General features: G+C 38.4%; 1 protein-coding gene across 3 annotated transcripts in view; it reads left to right on the forward strand.

The window, feature by feature from the left end:
- Positions 1–20727, forward strand: part of Ano5 (anoctamin 5) — an 86443-nt gene extending 65716 nt beyond the window's left edge. Inside the window, exons 14-22 of one of the 3 annotated variants that reach the window (XM_021212092.1) lie at positions 1449–1523; positions 3073–3295; positions 4892–5061; positions 6216–6313; positions 10062–10192; positions 11567–11772; positions 13856–14034; positions 16870–16975; positions 19973–20250. In XM_021212092.1, coding sequence (XP_021067751.1) covers positions 1449–1523; positions 3073–3295; positions 4892–5061; positions 6216–6313; positions 10062–10192; positions 11567–11772; positions 13856–14034; positions 16870–16975; positions 19973–20194 — 1410 coding nt within the window. In that variant the 3' untranslated portion in view covers positions 20195–20250. Of the gene's footprint in view, positions 1–1448; positions 1524–3072; positions 3296–4891; positions 5062–6215; positions 6314–10061; positions 10193–11566; positions 11773–13855; positions 14035–16869; positions 16976–19972 lie in introns of all 3 variants that reach the window. The other 2 variants (XM_021212101.2, XM_021212109.1) reach the window with 2 other exon arrangements.
- Positions 20728–22827: the final 2100 nt, after the last annotated feature.

The following is a 22827-nucleotide window of genomic DNA, read 5'->3' on the forward strand; positions in this document are numbered from 1 at the left end:
ATAGACAGAGAAGCCGAGGCAGACAGAGAGAGACAAGAGACAGAGAGACAGAAAGAGGCAAATAAAGATATATAGGTGCACACACAGGAAGAAAGCAGGAGAACACACACACAGAAAGAGAGAGAGAGAGAGAGAGAGAGAGAGAGAGAGAGAGAGAGAGAGAGACAGGAACTGGGATTAGCCTATAGATGTTGAAAGACTCTGACACTGATACACTTCCTCCAGCAAGACTACAACTCCTAAAGGTTCCATACAGTGCCATCAGCTGGACACTAAGTGTTCAAATGAATGAACCTCTGAGGAACATTTCTTATCAAATCAGACCAGGTTTTAGGAAGAGACATTGAATAGAAAATGATACTGTGTGTGTGTGTGTGTGTGTGTGTGTGTGTGTGTGTGTGTGTTGTTTCCTATTTTTTAGTATAAAAAGAAAACAGAGACAGGCCTCTTAGTTTCACTCAAAATTGACAGAATGAAAGGTTGAACTGGGGGGTTTAAGTGTGGGCAAGAGGTGTGTATTGATTCTCCCTGAGTCATTCACTCCATTTAGCCTTAATGGAATCGAAACAAAGAAGCTGAAAATTTTCATTTCTAGCAATAGATTTTAGTGTTTAAGTACAACCAGAATGCTCACTTGTGGGTCTGCATTGATTGTACAAGTGTGTGGGCGCACACACACACACACACACACACACACACACACACACACACACACACACACTGGTCCCTAGTGGGTGCATACAGGGCCACAGTGTAAAGGAGCTCTTGTGCCCACATGTATGCACAGCCTTCATATCCATGGAGCTCTTAGTAGGCTTCTCATCCCAGTGAAGTTCTGTAGCTCTTTGTCCAAACTGAATATCCATAAATGTAGAATCTTGTTTTGTTTTTGTTTTTGTTTTTTGATAGAATTTCATGGTTTGCATGTCTCCTACCAGCTTTCCTGTACTGTATTTATTTACTTCAGAAATAAAAATATATGTTTGACTGTGGCTCAGAATGCTAATTGATCCAATTATTATCTTGAGTATTAACATCCATGATGACTGAGGTAGAAGAGCCTGACATTTTGTTTGGGGTAATAAGACAGGGATTTCATGTGCTATTAAGCAAGGAGGGAAAACACTCCAGATGGAATTAAATTGACTCTCATTGTTTCTCAGTGGGTAGGTTTGGGCTTGGTCTCTTCTATGTCGGGCTCTGGAGGCTGCTGCAACCCAGCACATAGGAAGCAGGTTGCCTCAATTATCTCTCTTACCTTAGATAGAATGTCACTTGAGGTCTAATGGCCTTCTGTTCAAGGGAAGGTGTCACTTTCCATGGTCTATGTGACAAGAGAACCATCTGTGTGGGCTCTACCTTCGGTGTACTTCTTCATATTCCTCCTGTCATTTGGAGTCTCAATGGCGAGGACAAAGTGTTACTTTGTTATTTTTCTAATATTACAGGAAATGGAGCCACACATGCCTCTATGCCATCGCATCCCATGGTACTTTGTGTCAGGGACCACAGTGACCTTTGGGGTAAGCAGCATTTTGGAATCCTTTTTTGTTTCTATAAACATAATCACCTATGGGCCACAGTTATCTCCACAGCTCTCTCTGTATCAGTTCTCAGATCTTTCCTACAATGTTTCACTCTTCCTGAATTGCATATTCCTCTTTTACAAAGCATGCCATAATTTACATAGATTTTTCCCAACATGAAAATTTGTAGAACGATATAGGGGCGAGTCCCAACTTCACAGCCCTCTCCTGTATGTCTCATTGACTGATACCTTGCACCAAAGAAGAGTGTCACAATCATCTTGCAGTCTGGCCTGTATTTCTCTTAAAGTCTCTATACATGTGACCGAGCAATTAAACTCTGAGACTTCCTTTTCTTACTGAAATAAGCAGAATAAAATCTGAGGAAGACAACTCCTGTGGTGAGTGAGTGAGTTTCTCTCCACATCTTTAGCTAACACATTAATTTACCAATATGATTTTTTTTTTCATTTCCTTCCCCTTCCTAATTTGTGTACGCTCTACAGTTAGCCTTTAATTTGGGGAAGAGGAGTGAGAGAATGTCAAATGGAGGTGTAAACTAAAAGTACACACTGTACTTTTAAACAGTTGTTATTAAAATATTTTTTATATCTTAAAAGAGTTGGTTGGCATATATTTTTTAGCTTATGTAAGAACTTTTAGAAGAAAAAAAAATGAAGAAAAAAGGGTACAGATAGACACCTCGGGTTCAATTCTGGTCCTAGAATGGTTGTTCTGTTTTAGTTTTTCTTCCTATCAGTCAATTTGATTGGCTTCTTCAACTTTAGAATAGAGTTTCCCAATCATTAAATTGATATGGAGCTGCCTTGCAATATACAATGTATATGTTGATGTGAGAACTATGTCACTAAAGTCTAGTGTTCTGGCAAATTTTCCCTGAAAGGGGAATTCATTTGTGGCCACATAGTCTCTGGTTCAGGATTATTTCTTACTTTCTTTAAAACTTTAAAAGATAATTTATATTGATAAAAAATAAGATAGATAGATAGATAGATAGATAGATAGATAGATAGATAGATAGATAGATAGATAGATAGATAGGCAATAGATAGATATTTTACTTCATAGTTCCAGGACATACACCACCACAGCAGAGCATATGTGGCAATGGGATCCTGAGGCAGCTGGCCACGTTTCATGCGTAGTCACAAAGCAAGGAGAGATGGATGCTGGTACTCATTTCACTTTTCCCTTATATTTCTGCCCAGATCTCAGTCCTATGGAGCAGTGTCACCCACAGTTTAAAATGGTCTTTCCACCTCAGTGAACTTAATCTAGATAAATCCACCGACAGACATGTCCAGTGGCTTGCCTTTTGTCAAGCTGACAATGTGACCCATCATGGTTTTTCCCTCTTTTATGTTTAACCCTTAGCCACATAACAGTTCCTTTTTAAGTCTTCTACCTTGCTGTGGCCTATCTATTGCCTCTATGATAAGACAAATTACTTTGCCCAAGGAGCTGTTGAGCAAATAGAACAAAATGGGAAAATGGCACATCCAGTGAGTCTTGGTTCTCCCCTCAGATGGCTCTCCTCCTCAGCAGCATGGTGTCCATCATCATATACCGCCTGTCAGTCTTTGCCACTTTTGCCAGCTTCATGGAAAGCGAAGCCACCCTGCAGAGCGTGAAGAGCTTCTTCACTCCGCAGCTGGCCACCGCTCTTTCTGGATCATGCCTGAACTGCATTGTCATTTTGATACTGAATTTTTTTTATGAGAAGATATCTGCCTGGATTACGAAAATGGGTAAGCTGGCCAAATTATGAAGAGTGATTTAGACCGTGGGTTTCAGTAAACACTGCATCTCCATCTTTGATCCCTCTCCCACTTTGTTGACATCTGAAGGGATCAGTTTTTAGGATTTTTTGTGCTCTAAGTAGATCCACACCTGATTTTTAAGAATTCCTTAAGGTTCACATTCAGTCATTTCATAATGGAAGTAAGAAAACTCTAATAAGTTCAGAACTCCTTAGTCATTTTTTGAGGGCTCTTATTTCAGCATTCCCTGGATGGAGCTAGCTGAACCCTGGTCAGAACCTACATTGTACTAAAATCATGAGATTGTCTCCTTTTGCTCTTGAAAGGTATTTGCTTCTGGAATTCATTCTGAAATAAGAAAAGAAATAACAAAATAAAAACACTGCATTAGTTCCTCTTACTTGAATCTAGAATACTGTATCTATTTAGGCAGCATCTGTTGCAACCTAGATATTTTGTTGTTGAAGTTTTGAATTTTCTCCCAAAATGGGAAGGTGGTGGAGTTGTAGGTGAGACTAGGGTTTGAGCAAGGAGTACTGCAAAGAGCACCAATTCTGGACAAGTTAGAGATAGACACATCTAGCTCCTTAGCAGTCAAGGGCATCCCTTTTCACAGCACTCGTTGCTACCCTACCCGGGCCATATGTTCATACCACTGCTCCACACAGAGGCAGGAAGAGCAATGGGCAAGCACTGCTTGGAAGTAGTCTGCACCATCTTCAAATCTTGAATACTAACTCAAGTTTACATTCTCTGGGCAAGAGCAAGTGAGCAGATCACAGCAAATAAACTGCTCTTAAAGACACAAAGAAGTCATGGATTTCATTAGTGAAAAGTATCCCTGACCTCTGAGGCATTATTAATGAATGCAAGTGAGCTTCATCAAAATGGAAGCTATTGTGTCCTTAAAATTCTGGTTGTCCTACTTCTAAAAGTGTCTTTGAGCATATCTGGGTCAGCTGTTCTACTGAGAAATTATCAACTCATGAAATAAAGTGTGTTCCCTTACTCATTGGGCTCCTCGGAGTGTTCTAATGGGCTTTGGAGAGAACTTAATATCTTCTTATCTTTAGAATTTGTTAAATTACAAGTATGACTACATTTTAACTAAGGAGAGAAAAACCACAGGCTACATCTGCCACCATTTGCAGTCACAGTTTAGTTCATGAGAGGAAAAGTGTAATGTAGTTAGAAACATCTTAGCCCTTGGCATAAGCTTGCCTGGCTTCAACCTGCTTGACCATGGACAAAGGGGAAAGAAGCATGATAGGATTTTCTGAAGTGTCTAGCAGTGATGGGGACAGGTACTTCCAATCTTAAAGGCATTCAGATTGCATATTCAGACAGCCTTATTCCTAGAGAAACTCCCACAATTGAAATGTACTGACTGCTTCCTAGACTTTCACAGCTGTGGGATCAACACAACATGACCAACAGAAAGCCAGCACAAACACACAACTCTTTAATATTGGTCAACTGAGGTCAGAGTGAAGAGCATTTTCACACATTTTTAAATGGTATGAATAGCATTCTAAGTATAGCATTCAAGGAAATGCATTTATCCTTGATGGTTATTATTGGCAGAAATACCACGAACTCACCAGGAGTATGAGAGCAGCCTCACTCTGAAGATGTTTCTCTTCCAATTTGTGAACTATTACTCATCTTGCTTCTATGTGGCCTTCTTTAAAGGGAAGTTCGTGGGATATCCTGGGAGGTACACATATATGTTCAACATATGGAGAAGCGAAGAGGTAAGAACTCTCTTCCAGGTCAGACGTGTGGCCTCAGATAATAAAGACATGGCTTTCTCTCTAGGACTAACTCAGATATTATCAAGTTGTAGAAGTCTGACTCCATTGCTGGGAGCCTGTCTGGCATCTGCTCTCTCTCTGGACAGCAGCCACTGGGGGTGGAGCATTGGCAGCTTGAGGTGATGCAAAAATTGGTTTTGTGAGAGTAAAAGTAGCTTACTATGAAGAATATTTTATTTAGCTCTCTGTTATTCTGGAGTCAGACTCTTCTGGCTTCAGGCAGTAAACATCTGCAGTTTAGTGAGTGTGTCTGTGTGTGTGTGTTGGTGGTGGGGGGGCAATAAGTAAAGAAGTGATTTCTCGGGCTCTTTGTCCTTTTCTCCATAAGTCCTCTCATTGTTCAGGTAAGAGATTGGAGTTCCTTAACTCCTTGAGAGCCAGGAAAAGAATGTTAGGCATGCAGAAAGAAAATCTCTTGCACAGGCAATATGAACACACATAAAATATAAAGTAAAATATGGCAGTAAAATATGAAGTAAGTAGAATGGGTCTTTTATTCCTGAAAGCTTCCAGGAAAGGTTAATGAATCAAGGAGGGGTTCTTCTATGGCTCAGTTGAAATGACCAATGTTTTCTGAATTGGTCACATGAAAATTATGCCACAGAGCCCAGACAGACATAAGGATTCATATTTGGGTGGTGGTGGTGGTGTTTAAGAATAAGACTAAGAAGTATGTATCTCCAGCAGAATATACAAATGGATGTAATGAAGCTACACTGGTGCATGGTCTGTAGGACTGATGGGCTTCTGAATTTCATCACTGCCTTGCCCAACCATATTATAACTCCTGACTATAACTTCTTGAGTTTCAGATATTCCAGATGTAACAAAATTCTGTTTCTCCACCTCCATCATTGTTTTCTCCTCTCGTTTCTTTTAAAGATTTTTTTTAAAGATTTACTTACTTATTTGTTATATGTAAGTACACCCTAGCTGTCTTCAGACACTCCAGAAGAGGGTGTCAGATCTTGTTACGGATGGATGTGAGGCACCATGTGGTTGCTGGGATTTGAACTCAGGACCCTTGGGAAAACAGTCGGTGTTCTTAACCATTAAGCCATCTCTCCAACCCCTCCTCTCTTGTTTCTGAACAGTGTGGTCCTGCAGGCTGTCTGGTAGAGCTGACCACCCAGCTAACCATCATCATGATTGGAAAACAGATTTTTGCAAACATCCATGAAGCCTTTCAACCGTATGTATGACTCACATATTGTATATTTAATTTAAATAGGTGCAAGAAGATAGGAATATTTATTACTGTCATGTTATTTTTGTTAGAAAAACATCTGTGCAAACAGAAATAATTCATGTTCAGTGAACAGTGTAAGATGCCACTGTAATAAAGGCTCTGGTTGTATTTATTTTTTGTGTGTGGCCATCAAAGCTCTTTTTTTAGTTTTACTTTCAATAACAAATGATACTTGTATATACTCATTTGCATATAGAGATTTACTGAGTACAATGTGATGTTTCAGTATAAGCTTTTTTTTCTTGGTACCCCTTTGAGACAGCATCTCACCATGTGGCTCTGGCTGGCCTCGAACTCACAATTTACAGAGATCCATCCACCTGGAGTGCTAAGATTTAAGGCATGAACCTCACACTGCGTGGAACCTTTAAGTGTGCATTTCTGCTGCTTGAGTAACTGGGGAATCAACATATTAGATCCTCAGTAGCTTATTCTACATATTGCATATCATACTTTTAAAATTCAAAATCTCATAACACAGAATTTGTATTGATTCTTGGAGAATTCCATGCATGCATATAGTGTACTTTAATCCTATTCACCCTGCTCGTCCCTTAACTCCTCTTAGAGCCGCTACTCACTACCTTGCCACCCACTTCTAACTTCCTCTTCTCTCACTTTTCTTTTGCTGTGCTTCATTAGTTCAGTTTATACTGACATGTACTCATGAGTGTGTGGCCATCCACTTCAGGGTGATCAACCTAGCAGGGGCCACAGTTTTAAAGAAAGATGATTTCTATTCTCCAGAATCCATCAACCAAGGTTAACTGCTAATGACCACACACACACACACACACACACACACACACACACACACACATACATACACTACTTCAGGCTGGAATGCTGACTGTTTTGAGGTTGTGTGTAACAGCCACAGGGACTACGAGTGTGTGAGTACAAGAATCTTGTCCTCTCCAGAAGACACCGCTTCACAATCTTCCAGTCCTTCTGACCTCTGGTTTTTACATTCTTTCTGCCCCCTTTTACCAGATGGTGCCTGAGCCCTGGGATGCTGTATTTAATTGTAACTATTACTAAACATTGAACTTTTGAAGTTTTTTGTTTGTTTGTTTATATTTAATCTTCTGTTATCTTGTATGGGCATGGAAACACTAGAGAACTTATGTTATTTGTAAAAGAATTGCTCCCTCCTCCAAAACCACAATAATGAACACATTATATACGTATATATTTTATGTATATATAAATATACATACATGTTATATAAATGTACATATAACAAAAATACCAGCTGATAGCGTACATCAGAGGAATAGCTCCACCAATGAAAAGAGAGAAAATAATAAAAGCCTTAATTTGTGTGGGGATTGACACTTGTTTAGAAGCAATCTGAAGCCAGGGATGGGCTTATTTCCTATCTATTTTATGAAACTGAAAACATATTAATGGAGAAAAATGGTGTGTTTCTGCACTGTGTATCACAACATAGTAAAACTGTCCTTTTCCCCTATGTTGACACATGCATATATGTCATGAAAACATCAGCATTATTTTCGGTATAGACAAGCAGATTCTAAACACTATGTGGGAAGTTAAGAAATTAGGAAACAAAGATAAAGTAAGTTACTCCACTTGATTGTAAAGCTCAGTATAAAACTTTGTTAATGACAGGAGTATGGGATTGCTGAAAGACTAGTTCTATAGATAACTGGGGGAAATGAAGATATCAGAAATCTGTGATATGTACAAACATGACTAATTTATTTTTGGCCTGATTGCAAAAATAATAAGTAAGTAAATAAATAAATAAATAAATAAATAACAAATAAAATCAGTAAGCTCTCATTTTAGAAAATGTTGAAGAAAATCATACACAAAATATAAATTTTGATTTGGGACAAATATCAGTTATTCAAAAATAGCTTCAAATAGATCATAGGTAATAAAAATGGTTTTAACAGAGCAGAAGTAATTAGTGTACCATTAAAGGTAATTGCCTGTGCTGTGGGAATCCAGCATTTCCTGTGGCAAGTAGCTCACAGAAGAGCATTTGGAAGTCCTAAGTGTCCCCACCCTACACTGTGTGCCCTCCTTTTTACCCCCTTTTTGTGTTTCAGTTTGGATCTAAGTGTTCTTTTCAGTACACAGTTGCTGCAGCAGTCCATGTGATAATGTTTTTTATTCTTTCATGCATTTTGCACATATGAACTCTGCCTCTTTAGGGTCTTATTTTTCACTTACCTGATTAATTAACATGAGAGGATGACTCTCTGGCTGTGTGTGTCTCCTTTGTCAATGTGCACTTATTCGTGCTATTTGACGCCTTTCCTACCTGGATGCATATATATTTTTTAATTTGCACTAATCCTTCAAAAAGCATTAGCTAAGCCGGGCGTGGTGGTGCACGCCTTTAATCCCAGCACTTGGGAGGCAGAGGCAGGAGGATTTCTGAGTTCGAGGCCAGCCTGGTCTACAGAGTGAGTTCCAGGACAGCCAGGGCTACACAGAGAGAAACCCTGTCTCGAAAAACCAAAAAAAAAAAAAAAGCATTAACTACCAACTCTTGTTTTTCTTCTTTTTTAAGTATATGTGTAGAAAATGTTTTATCATAAATTTTATCTTTTTGCTTTTTAGTACTCTCATGAGGCCACTCAGTCATGTGTGACCTGAGGCTTCTCCATGTTTCCATTTGCACTTCGGGCTAAGTAGATGCATTCTCGGAGTCACCAGGAAGTGGTGCTTGTGCTTGGCCATCTCCTCCCCCTTGTGACAACTGAAAACTGTTTCCCAATACTGCAGATCTGCCCTTGCCAAATCACTCTGTTTGGGAACTACTGCTTTAAAGGCATAAAATTGCAGACTTTGAAATTCAGGTTGAGCATGCTGAGAGCATCCATTATTATTGTCTTGGACCTTTGATAGATTTTTGTTTTGGGTTGTTTGTTTGTTTGTTTGTTTTGTAAAACTGTGAATATGTTTTTTTTCTTCCACTCCCAAAACATGGTACCAGAAGGATCCACTATCCAGCAGCAACACATTCTAACCACAGCTCAGTGTTTGTTTTATTTCAATCATTTATTTTTTTCATACCATTCACTTGTATATGACCCTGCACGTTCTTACTTTGGTTTTCCTTTCAAATGCTCTTCACACTGATGAGGATGTTTGCCTCTTTTTTGTTGGTCTCTTTTAATCAGGTTGAGCTAACTTGATTCTAGGATTATCTCTTAGAAGCAAACTTCAGAAGGTATTTGATACCAAGTGCTTTTGTGTTTAACATTAATTCTGTCAGTGTATCTATTGTATGGATTAATTGGATAGTTAGAAAACAAACTTATTTCTTTGCACAATCCAACACTACCATAATCTACATTATATGGTATAGAATTTGGTTGGTTAGTGTCTTGTAATATATTGCATTTACTTAAATAAGCCTCTGCTTTTCCTTTCATTTACATTTTCTGTTATGCTCAATTGCTCCTTTCTATAATTGTTTTTTAAGCATTAAGAGGCATGGAAATTGGCCATTGCCCCAAGCCCTGACCACCTCCGTTAATATGCTCTATTAACCTAAGTACCACCACTTGTGGACAACAATATACTAGGTTTTCATTGGGACTTTATCTCCTATTGAGTTAGCTTAGGGTACTTAGTCTCTCTTTCTGATAGTTTCCAGACTTAACACACTGCCTCTCTGACTCATGTCAACTTTTATCCTTTCTGACAGCTTGATTTTTAATTGGTGGAGACGCCGAAGAGCCCGAACCCACTCTGAGAAACTGTACAGTCGTTGGGAGCAAGATCATGACCTTCAGATGTACGGACACCGTAGGCTGTTTTATGAGTACTTGGAAACAGGTAATTTTCAACTGTGACTCTGAGGCAGCATCAACACTAATAAAATGAATAGTTTTCATTTCTTGCAATTTCCTTATGTATGAAATCGATGGCAGATGGATGAATGATGGTAGATACATGAATACTGGGAGATGGAAGGATATGTGATTTCGTGTATGTGTAGATGGGTGGTGAATAGATTAGTGGATAGGTAGATAGATGGATAGGTGTGCAAATGAATGGATGGCACATATACACATATGGTGGATAGGTATATGGATAGCATAAAGATGTATGAATGAATGAGTGGGTGGATGAATTAATGCAGAAAGATGTATGATAGTAGATGAATATATATACAGATGGCAGGTGTGTGTGTGTGTGTGTGTGTGTAGAACCGATAGATTGAGGGAAAGTACTTGGATGTATATATGGATGGATGGAAGGTAAATGGTTGTTGGACAGATGAAAGGATGGATAGGTGGAGAAAATGGTTCCCTTTTTCCTTGTCATGGTGGTCAAACAAAGAAGACACACTGGGGTGAAATCCTAGAGGGCTGGTGCTTTGGCTTCTTGTGTGGTCTATCAGGGGTGCTTCTGCTCACAGACATCCCCTGCCTTGCTGCACCTATAGAGGGCAGTTATGTACCTATTACCAAAATCATGGTGCAACAAAGGAGATAATCTGAAAACCATTACATGATTAGCATTTATTAGATATGCTATATATTTCATCTAAAATCTGTTATTGTGATATAAGACATTTTTAATCCTTCAAGATAAATTAAAATTACCATAATATACTCTATATTTTATGGCCTTAGTTAGATAATACTATGTACATTATTGCACAAGGAGATGGGAAATCTTATTTTAGGCAGCTTAGGTGTACAATGGGTAGATACTGCTTTATAAGGTGATAAAATAGTATTTTTTTCCTCACTGTATAAGTTCTAATGAATACATATGCACAGGCAGGAGAGTTTGGTGCTGGCATAAAGATGTGAAACATTTATAACAAAATTAGCTTCTGTGCATTGAGAGCCAACCAAGACTTAATTTATAGTTAATTTTAACTCTCACTTATTCCTTTAGTCATGAGATAATTGTGCAGTGGACTCATTGGCTATATTTAATTTTGGTGTTGAAGATACTGAAGTTAAAACTAGATGAACTAGTTTTCTAGGTGAAGATCTGAGACTAACACCTGGAAACACACACTGCCTCTCCCTCTGATTATTTATTTGTTCCTTTAAAAAGCAAGGAGAGGTGAATCAGTGCTGTTACTCACTTCCTAACAAGCCAACTGAAAAGTGGTGAGTGTATAGGTGGCAGGAACAGGATGAATGGACCTTCTCTCTGTGTCATAATGATGGATGGCCCGTGTCTCTTCAGTTATCCAGTTCGGGTTTGTCACGCTGTTTGTGGCCTCTTTTCCTCTGGCACCCCTGTTTGCTCTCATGAACAACATCATGGGAATCCGAGTGGATGCCTGGAAGCTGACAACTCAGTACAGGAGACCTGTCGCAGCTAAAGCCCACTCCATAGGTGTCTGGCAAGACATTCTTTTTGGAATGGCCATCGTTTCTGTTGCAACCAATGTAAGTGTGCCTCTTTCCATGGGACGACTTTGCATTTCTTTTTTTTATCTATTGGGGTGGAGAAATGTGAATGGCACCTGACTCAATCCTCATTGGCACCAATTTTATCACAGTGATAGTTTTGTAAGGACAAGCTATCCTAAATGTTATTTTCTAAGAAAGAGCAATAGGAAGAAAACAGTACTTTCTCATTGGAATTTCATGATATTGTTTTACAAATTGCACCAATCTAGGCAGAAAATCGGTGATAATATAACATGTTTGAACAATGCAGTCAAGGAGTGAGGATACACATATGTACATATAAATATAAATTTGTTTATTTTATGTATTATAAGATGAATTTTAAAATGACATTTTATGGATACTAATTTTATAGCCTTCATAATTGTAAAAATTATGTTTTTTCAATTGAAGTTTTACTGAGATAATCAAAAGGAGATTTGACAACTGAATATTTGTGATTTATTTTAGAAAGCTCTGTGTAAAGGAAATGTGGTTGAAATTATGAAGCTTAAATACAATGGGTACATGGAGAAATGAGCTAGAGAACCACTATAGAAAAATCCTTACCTGATAATGCTAAGACAGGAAACCTACCCTAAGCATATGACTTCAGCTGCCAAAGGAAAACGCAGAGACACAACACATGAAGAGAAGCAGTAAAGAAACACAAACAAAAGTTAGTCATAGACAGCTTAGAAAATAAAAGAATAATGCATATAAATACTGCATAAAGCAAGAGTTGGAAAAAATAAAGAAAAAGAAAACTCCAAACCCATGAAAACTATGAAACACTGCTATGTACCGTTTTTTTAAATTTTGTTCTGAAATTACCGATTGTGTGAAAAGTGTGTCAGACATATTCAATAAGCAACAGAAATACAAAATATAACTCATTTCCATAGAAGAACAGAAAAGGATTTTATTTTTATTTTTTTATCTTTAAAAAAAAAACCTGCTTATTTTGCTTATTTACAGTTCAAGTGTTGTCCTCCTTCCCTGTCTCCCCTCCTCAAACCCTCTATCCCATCCCTGCTCCCCTTTGCCTCTAGATGGTGCTCCTCCACCCATACAGCCACTCCCACCTATCATCTCCCTATGCTGGGGCATCAAACCTCCACAGAACCGAGGGCCTCCCCTCCCATTGATGCCAGATAAGGCCATCCTCTACTACATATGTAGCTGGAGCCATGAATCCCTCCACGTATACTCTTTGGTTTGTGGTTTAGTTCCTGGGAACTCTGGGGGTGGGGGAGTCCAGTTAGTTTATATTGTTGTTCTTCCTATAGAGTTGCAATCCCCTTCAGCTCTAGAAAGGGGTTTTTAAATGTATACCACCAAATGCACTGGCGCCAGAGTCAGCTAGATGGTTCTAAGTGCACTCATGTGATCTAGAATATACAAACTATTTCTGTGATTATTTTATTTTGGAAAAAAATAGCACTCCCATAGAATGAAGCTCTGAAATTACTTGTAGTAAGCTACAATTAAGTGTCAACCCACCGTCCTTCATTCATCAGCCACTATAGACACACTCAATACACAGACACAAGACACGGCTACACACAGACAAACAAAGAGACATAGTCATGAATCCACACAGGTACATCCATACAGACCTATACAGACATATGCACCTATAAGCACATACACACAGATTTTAAGAATATATACAGACACACATGAATACAAACAGAAATACACATATAGATACAAAATCACTCAGAGATACAGACCAATTAATTCCCCTATCCCTGCATATCTCTCCCCTAGCCCTGACAGAGGGAATTCTTTTTAAGGACAGTGCATGTGTCAGTCAGGAACATGAGCCCTGGCAAAGCCAAGGACAATGAACATGCTTTGGAGCAACAAATACCCATAGGTTCAATCCTTAACTTAGATATTTTGTAGTTAGGAAATCATGGAAAATTGATTCCATGCTACCGCTGAGCCTTTGCATGCTTTAGAGTGGTGTTTAAGTCATCTCACATTCATGTGGCTCAAAAAAGTGGGCTTGCATACAAGTCAGACTTTGAGTGCTGGGCTGAGCTCATCATCTTTCTCTCCCTTTGCCCATCAGGCCTTCATTGTCTCATTCACATCTGACATCATCCCCCGGTTAGTTTACTTCTATGCCTACTCAACGAATTCCACAGAGCCCTTGAGTGGATACGTCAATAACAGCCTGTCAGTGTTCCTGATAGCTGACTTTCCCAACCACACAGTGCCCATGGAGAAAAAAGACTTCGTCACCTGCAGGTCTTTTTCTGTTTAGGCTTTAGCACTGTACTTTTAATGTCTTTCTTAAATTATCTTTTTCTTAATGTGTGTCCTATTGTCTAAAAGGTTTACTTGAGGCAACAGATTTCTTGGGTTGATATCAGTTCTGGAATTCACGCATTGTATAACCTGGCAAACTGCATAAAAGGAAGGGACATTATGGATAGAGGTCATATTTTTTTAAATAATTTACTATTTTTGAATTATTGAAAATATTGCTCACTATCTAGCCCATGCTCCCTGGACTTTATCCAAAAGTCCTTTCAATCAGTCAGTATAGTTAATTACCTGAGTTTCACCATTTATTCTCAGAAAATATATTAAGAAATGGAGAAATAACAATAAAATAATAACATGTGTATATATACATATATGCATATAAATAATATATACATATTAATATTAACTGGGCCAGTTCACCAGCCTTCATTCCACCTTAAAGGTTTTCTTCAGCATAGGATTGTGAGGTGGGACATGTGAACTGTTACTACCACACCCAGTATATCATGTTCTGTGGCATTCTTCATACCATAGAATATAAAAATAATTGTCAATACTAGTTGGGTTAATAATAGAGATCTGTAGATGAAAGATGGCTGATGTAGATAGACAAGTAGTTTGGTTGATAGATGATAGATAAATAGAAAAGAGATAAATAGATACATACATAAATAGATACATAAATTCATAAATATATACATAGTAAACAGATGATATAGGTACATAAATAATGAAGATAGATTAATAGACAGAGATGATAAATGATAGGCAGAGATAGTAAAGATCAAAGAAAAATATATGTGCTAGACATATATAATTGGTAGATGATAGAGATAAATAGGCAGAGATAGTAAAGATCAAAGAAAAATATATGTGCTAGATATATATAATTGATAGATGATAGAGATAAATAGGCAGATGATATAAATATATGATAAAGATATATATTTTCATAGATGGTAGATAAATAGATTGATAAGCAGAGATACTATATGATATATAGATGATAGAAATAGATAATACAGATAGATAGATAGTAGATAAATCATAAACAGTCAGTACATATCAGACCAATAGACATATGCACATATATGTATATACAAGAGCCTTTAATCTTAATTTCAACCCCACTCTGAATTCTTCCTTGGGAATTCTAATAAAGCAAGAAAACCATTACAGGACAGTCAGAAAAACAAAGCCACTGATCTATAGTACACTTAGATACTAAAGGATTATGACTCAGTGTTCAAGACTGAGGTCTCTGTTGTCTGACTTCTTGGTTTCATTATTTTGTAAAAGATGGGACTGAATTTTGAAGATCAGTCTGATGTCTTTGTGGTAGAGAGTAATCGGAAAATTTGAGCACTGGAAATAATACAGACAGAGAGCATTGCCTCATCGATACATCTAAAGGAAAATGAAGTCTCGGGGAACCAGAAGTGGCCCACATAATAAATAAGCCAGAAGGGTGAGATAGGAGGAGGATTTCAATAAAATGACATGGAAGCTGTTCACTGCTGAGAGAAGTTTGCATTAGACTAAATAAGTTCCCCTGGTTTATCTCTAATTATAGGGATGTACTTGGGTAAGTAGCACAGGCCTAGAGCTGCATGAATAGGAAAAGGTTTAGCATTATCTTGTATTTATGACCTGCATTGGTACCCAATTTCCTAAGAGAAATAATAAAAACTTATGTCAGGTTTCTTTTCCTTTTCTTTTCTTTTCTTTATTGGGTATTTTCTTTATTTATATTTCAATAAATAAATAAATTTATTATCCCCTTTCCTGGTTTCTCCTCTAAAAACATGCTCCCCCAATCTCCTCCCACCCACCCCCTGCTCACCAACCCACCCATTCCCACTTCCTGGCCCTAGCATTCACCCCTACTGGGGTATAGAGCCATCACAGTACCAAGGGCCTCTCCTCCCATTGATGTCCAACAAGGTCATCCTTTGCTACATATGCAGCTGGAGCCATGAGTCCCACCATGTTTACTCTTTGGTTGGTGGTTTATTCCCTGGGAGCTCTGGGGGTACTGGTTAATTCATACTGTTGTTACTCCTATGGGGCTGCAAACCCCTTCAGCTCCTTAGGTCCTTTCTCTAGCTCCTTTATTGGGGACCTGTGCTCAGTCCAATGGATGGCTGTGAGCATCCACTTCTGTATTTGTCAGTCACTGGCAGAGTCTCTCAGGAGACAGCAATATCAGGCTCCTGGCAGCAAGCACTTGTTGGCATCCACAACAGTGTTTAGGTTTGGTGATTGTATATGGGATACATCCCCAGGTGGGGCAGTCTCTGGATGGTCATTTCTTCAGTCTCTACTCCACACTTTGTCTCTGTAACTCCTTCCATGGGTGGAAGGTTTGAAGTATCCACACTTTGGTCTTCCTTCTTGAGGTTCATGCGGTTTGTGAATTGTATCTTGGATATTGCTAGCTTCTGGGCTAATATCCACTTATCAGTGAGTGCATACCATGTGTGTTCCTTTGTGATTAGGATACCTCACTCAGGTTTCTTTATTAAACATTCCTTAAATACCTGTCTGTCATCCATCTGTCATTCTACCTACCTATCTATATCTATCACCTATCTACCTATTTATCACAGATTATCTATCTCTCATATACCTACATGTCTATGTCTATTTAACTACCTATCACCTATCAACTATTTATCATCTATATCTATCCTAGATTATTAATCTCTCGATCATCTAACATCTATCATATTTATTAATCTATGGTAGATCATCTCTCTATACCTAGAAGTCCATCCATGTGTGGTTCATTTTTTTTTTCTTTTTCCTTTCTAGGTACAGAGATTATAGATACCCTCCTGATCATGAGGATAAGTATAGCCATAACATGCAGTTCTGGCATGTTCTTGCCGCCAAGATGACCTTCATCATAGTAATGGAAGTAAGCTGGCCTGGACTCTCTTCATCTCTTTTTTTTTTATCTCCCTTCTATTTTGCCCTTCTCCAAAGCAGCTGTTTCTAAACACACCTGTCATGGGGAAGTTTGCATCTTCACCTCTCTTGCAATGTCTCCATGGGAGCTTATTATTCACAGAAAATTGGTAAATGCACCTTGGCAACAGCAAAATAAAGGAAATGGCAGCAAGGTCAGGGAAAGCCTGATTTTTAGAACATGTGCTCCGAAGGATGTTTCGTAATACTCCTAAAGTTGTTTCCATTGAGATTTTTTTTAACTTTAATTTTGACAATCTTGAAATGAGTATGCAAACTTTTAACTTTGAAGTGCATATTTTAGTGCTAGGCTATAATTGTTGACATCTTAAAATGGCATATCACAAACAAGAGCATACCACACTGTCTTTATATATACACAATCATCTTCCTCCTGCTCCTCAAAATAGTTATGTACATACACACACACACACACACACACACACACACACACACACACACACCTTCTAGCCAATAATCTCCTTTCAAACCTTGGTTTGCTACCTAATTTTGTTAGATTCATTTTTCAGAAACTCTCTGAAGAAAAATTTCAAGTGGTTTGGTTTTGAAATCTTGAATTTTGAAAAGTTTCCTACAAATATTACATTCGTTTGTTCTGGAATTAAAAGCCTGAAATTGTTTCTATTATTTTTTTAACCTTAAATTTAACAATCTTGAAAATCGTTTAAAATATTGCTCCATTTTGTCAAGCTCCTAATGCTGTTATAAATTACAGTGCCATCCAGTCTCCTTCAATATTCATGACCTTAAATTGAACAAACTCTTAGAATTCCCTCACCTGCTGATCTGAAACATCGCAAACAAGTTATTCCCTATTGGACAACACAGTTGTTGTAGATGCTGACTTAGTCCCCTAGACCTGAACACACACTCTTCAAGTTCAAGAGTGCAAACAAACAAACAAACAGACGAACAAGATCTTTCAAATTCTTCCTTCCTGTTTGCTCTCTGCTACAATGCCCGTCTTGCCTCAGATTTCAGTGGCCATGGTTTTTTTTTTTACCTGTAAAGAAATGGGGCTGCGCCTTGGCTGTCTTCGCTAGTTTTCTTTCCTCTTGGTTCCTGTTGGTTTTATTCTTTCATTTTCTTGTCAGACATTTTACTGTACTGTAAATAGTATCGCCCATTCAAGAGTCAGAGGATTAAAAGGATAAGGTAACAAGCTTAGTGTGTGGAGGTAGTAAACCCACCTTTTATGAGAAACCCACTGTCTTAGGTTTTCCATTGCTATGAAGAGACACCATGACCATGACAACTCTTATAAAGGCAAACATTTAATTGGGACTAGCTTACAGTTTCAGAGGTTTAGTCCATTATCAGAGAAAGTAGCATGGCAGCATGCAGACAGACATGGTGCTAGAGAAGGAGCTGAGAGTTCTCCAGCTTGATTTGAAGGCAGCCAGGAAGAGTCTGTCTTCCAGGCAGCTAGGAGGAGGGTCTCAAGGCCCATTCCCCACAGTGACACACTTCCTCCAACAAGACCACACCTCCTAATAGTGCTACTTCCTGGGCCAACCATATTCAAACGATCATGCCCACAAAAGTTCAGTCTGTAGTTCTGCTATATCAGATGGGTCAATGCAGAAAAGACTTTCAAGCCTAACCAGTATAAAACAGTGTTGGGCTGGTGTTTTCTTGTTTAATAGAAAGAAGAAGGCTAGCAAAATGTCTCAGAAAGGGGGGGGGGGTTGCTTGGGTGCTTGCCTCCAATCTTGACAATTCAAGTTGCATTTTTGAATCCACATGAGAGAATGAGAGAACTAGCTTCTGTATGTTGACTTATGACCTGCACATGGCACGCATATGTTCACACATACACACAATAAATAAATAAGTAATTTTAAAACTATAAGGGGAACACTCAGGAAATATATCTAAGTGCACCCAAGAGCCTGGTGTTGACTTCTCCTGAGGCTTCCACAGTTTATCAAGGCATTCTTCTTACATGTATTTCACTTTATTTTAATTTCATTTTATGCATACAGGTGTTTTGCTGCATGTAATGTCTGTGTACTACTTCCACGAAGTGCCACATAGTCCAAAAGATGGTGTCAGATTGCCGGAAGCCAGATTTACATTTGTTAGCTACCATGTGGAGCTGGGACTTGAACCCAGGTCCTTTGGAAAAGCAGCTGATGCTCTTAGCCATTGAGTCATCACCCAGTCCCATATTAATACATTTTTAATATATATTTTTAAGCACATGAGTAAAAAGAAAGAAAAACACTCTGAGAGAAAGAAAAAGATTCAAACCGAGTGGGTATGGTCTCCACACTATACCACAGCCTGTGGCCCTGTGTTCATGGCTTTCTGGTATGAAAATAAAGCCCCTTCACATACTTCTAGAACATCCGACTGCTCCTCACAGAATATCAAACTGATGATCTTGTTTTCAATTCTTCCCTACACTAATGTCCTCAGAAGGCCTGGCCTCTTTATTCCTAAAAATGTTCTAATAATCTAAAATAAAATGGCTGGTATGCCTTTGGTTTCCACTTCACAATAAGTTACTAATTACATAGTTGAGTGTGAGTTTTCCTTTCTAAAGGAAGTTGGGATTATTTTAGACAATTTTTTATTAGCTTCTTAGGGCAAGGCACAGATAAAGTAGAGGGTCTATTTTTTTTCAAATACTCATGATCCATTTCTCCAATTGGTTATTTAAATATAAATTAAATATACATTTATTTAATTCCATTGTTTGGGTGAAAATTAGAGGATAAATACATGTATGTATATGCATATGTGGGTACACATATGCATGCACACACATATACAAATATGGTAAACTTTGTGCTTCCTATGTCCGAGAGAATTTATCGGATTCTAAGGGTACCTGTAAGAACTCCTTGGTAAAATCCTCAGTGATCCTAACAGTATATCTGACTGGTCTTCCTTTATCTCTCTCTCTCTCTCTCTCGCCTAGCATGTTGTGTTTCTGTTTAAATTTTTATTGGCCTGGATGATACCAGATGTTCCTAAAGACGTTGTGGAGAAAATCAAACGAGAAAAGTTAATGACTGTCAAAATTATTCATGACTTTGAGCTCAACAAGTTGAAAGAAAACTTGGATGTTGAATATGGTAACATCAAGAAGAATGCCTTAGTAAATGAAAGCAATTCCCTGGAGGCTAAAACTTCAGTCTAATCACGTGCTAGTGGGGAAGCTTTGAGCCCCCCCCTGCTCTATCCACTGCTGCCTCTGGGTGTCAGGCTGGATGCTGGAAGACATGTAGCCATTTGTTTTTCTTTCCTTCTTTTATTTTTAACTCAGAGTGTTTATGCACTTTAATAGAGGTTGGCAGTGTGCTATCAGAAGAGAATATAGGCTGGCATCATCTGCTGGGTGGTCCCAGGATTCTCTGGGGTCCTGTAAACAGTTACAGGTGGAGCCTGTGGATTCAGAATCTAGGAAATCATGGATTGTTGCTACTTAAAGTGAAACCATGGCCTTGTGGGGAGGAGGTACTCTACTACTGCCCAGGGCAACTGTACATCTCTACTGTCTCCTACTGAGTGTTTTCTGTCTCCCTCCCAACAAGAAAAAGGTTGTTTCAAAGAGAAATATAGCAAAGAGACCCACCAAGTCCTAAAACATCTGCGGTTGTAAGACGCACAAATGAAAGCCAAAATCAGAAGTCTTGAGAAATTTCATCTACTAGCAAACACTGGATAGAAATCATAGCAGCAGGGCATCTTTAACAATGTGAGGTGAAAATTAGCTTCAGTCAGAATCCCAGATAGCCTTTCTTGGGAAAGGTAGGATTCTTTGTCCATGAGACTAAGTGAATTTTTATAAAAGATAGTCAGACGGCTTCTAAAGGTAGTGTCTCTGCTCTGTTGATTGTTTTCAACACTATGGTGGCTGCAGGTCTCTAAGTGCAGGTATTATGTGAAGCCAGCATGACTTCTTAAGAGTTAAAGAATGCAAGACAACACGTAGAGATTAATTCATTTGATTGTAAAGTGAAACTTAAAATTTCTCTGAAATGCTGATTTTGCATCATGAACTCTATCCATTTGTATAAGTTGGGCACAAACTGTTTACAAAATGTGACTCTTTTTGCTCTAAGGAAACTCCAAACCTTGTATGTTTACAGTATTTTCATGGGCTACATCGCTCTTCAATGTCCAGTGCCTTCTTTCTATGCCCTTGACACATGAGCAATTGTCTAGATGAAGTTGATTTGACATGATACAACATTTCAGATCTCAGCTTGTCATCTCTGTCAGTGTTGTGAACACAGTTTATCACCAAAACATAATCAACAAAGTGAGAAAGTGATAGTGAGGTGGTAAAATGACTATTTGTTAAATGATCCCATCCACACTCAGGGCATTGTGGATACCTCAATTCATCATTGGTTCAGTTAATAAGATATCACATATGTGTCTGTATGTAACTTACTGCTAGAGTGGGAGACATAGTCCAACTATAGTGTACTCTAATCTTTAGACTTAAATTAGAATTCAGCTATAAAGGAGTATTTCTTCTAATCACATACATACAAAAAGCTTGGTCACAAGATTTTTAAAAGTAGTGTTCACTTACCAATAAGACTTTTTTACAGCATAGCTGATATCACATTATTAACTAACTACTGATAGACATTAAGTATCTAAAACTGGGGATTATAGATTTTATAAAAATGATAAAAGAGTTAACACATCACATTATTGACAATATTGATTTGTCATATTAGATACTAGGTAGATTTTTGTGAGCATGTTTGGGTCACTGGAAATGATTTCATAATTGAAAGATAATTTTGTTCTACTGAGATGGTCAACATAAGACAACCAGTTGTCTTGAGGATGATTCAAGCCACAGGTGTGGCTCTTACAGCCTGTCAAATCCCACTGGCACACACAGTATGCATTACCTTCTTCATGGTGCTAATTTTTTAAAAGGAAGATTATAGGGTGTGTTTGGTGTGTGTGTGTGTGTGTGTGTGTGTTTAGAAATATGCTTTAATTTTGTGGCTTGAAAATATTATGAGGCTAGACTGCAAGATAAGGACAAAGCTGACTTGCAAAGCTGCCCACGCACTACAGGTTCAAAACCAAGGCAAGCACTGTAATAGCCAAAGTAATCGTAGAAATTAACAAAGCTGGAGTTTATTCTACAGCAAGCACAACTTAAACTTAATCTGTGACTTCACTTTCAAATGCATTGGCAGATGCATCACATTTGCCTTGTAATTTCCCACTGAGCACTTTCTTCTGGTTTCATGACTCTGAGATACTAGAGTCACTTTCTGGAAAGTCTGTTAGCCAAAATCAGGTGTAGTTTGTTCCAGCAGATTTGCTTCCTTTCACCCACCACATTGGTTGATGTAGGAATGCTAAGCTAGATGCTCCAGACTTCAGATGAATGCTAAGCTGGAATCCTTTAATCCTTCAAAGAAGCAGTTAGTCTTCAAGTGCTAAAGCCCCAAACCACACAACTCTTTTCAAAGTCATCATCCATCGTCTTCATTGTTTCTTTCCACACAAAACCCAAAATCCTTCACATCACTTACTTTAGGCATCAAGAGGAGAGGACTATCATTAAATGAAATGATCTGAATTTGGCAGTTCCTGGATTTCACCCCCTCCCTTTTTTTTCAAGAGGAAAGACAGAGTTGTTGCCTCTGAATCTCATGTGGAATTCTATGGGATACAGCTGTGGGTAGGAGTATACAAATCTCTTCTCACTGCTATGCCAGTTAGTAAGAGGGAGAGAACATCTGGAGAAATTCCAGGTGGACAATTACTGTGTGTCAAAGTGTGTTTGTAGGG

The sequence above is a fragment of the Mus pahari genome, chromosome 1 (genome assembly GCF_900095145.1).
Source record: "Mus pahari chromosome 1, PAHARI_EIJ_v1.1, whole genome shotgun sequence".
NCBI classification, from domain to species: domain Eukaryota; kingdom Metazoa; phylum Chordata; class Mammalia; order Rodentia; family Muridae; genus Mus; species Mus pahari.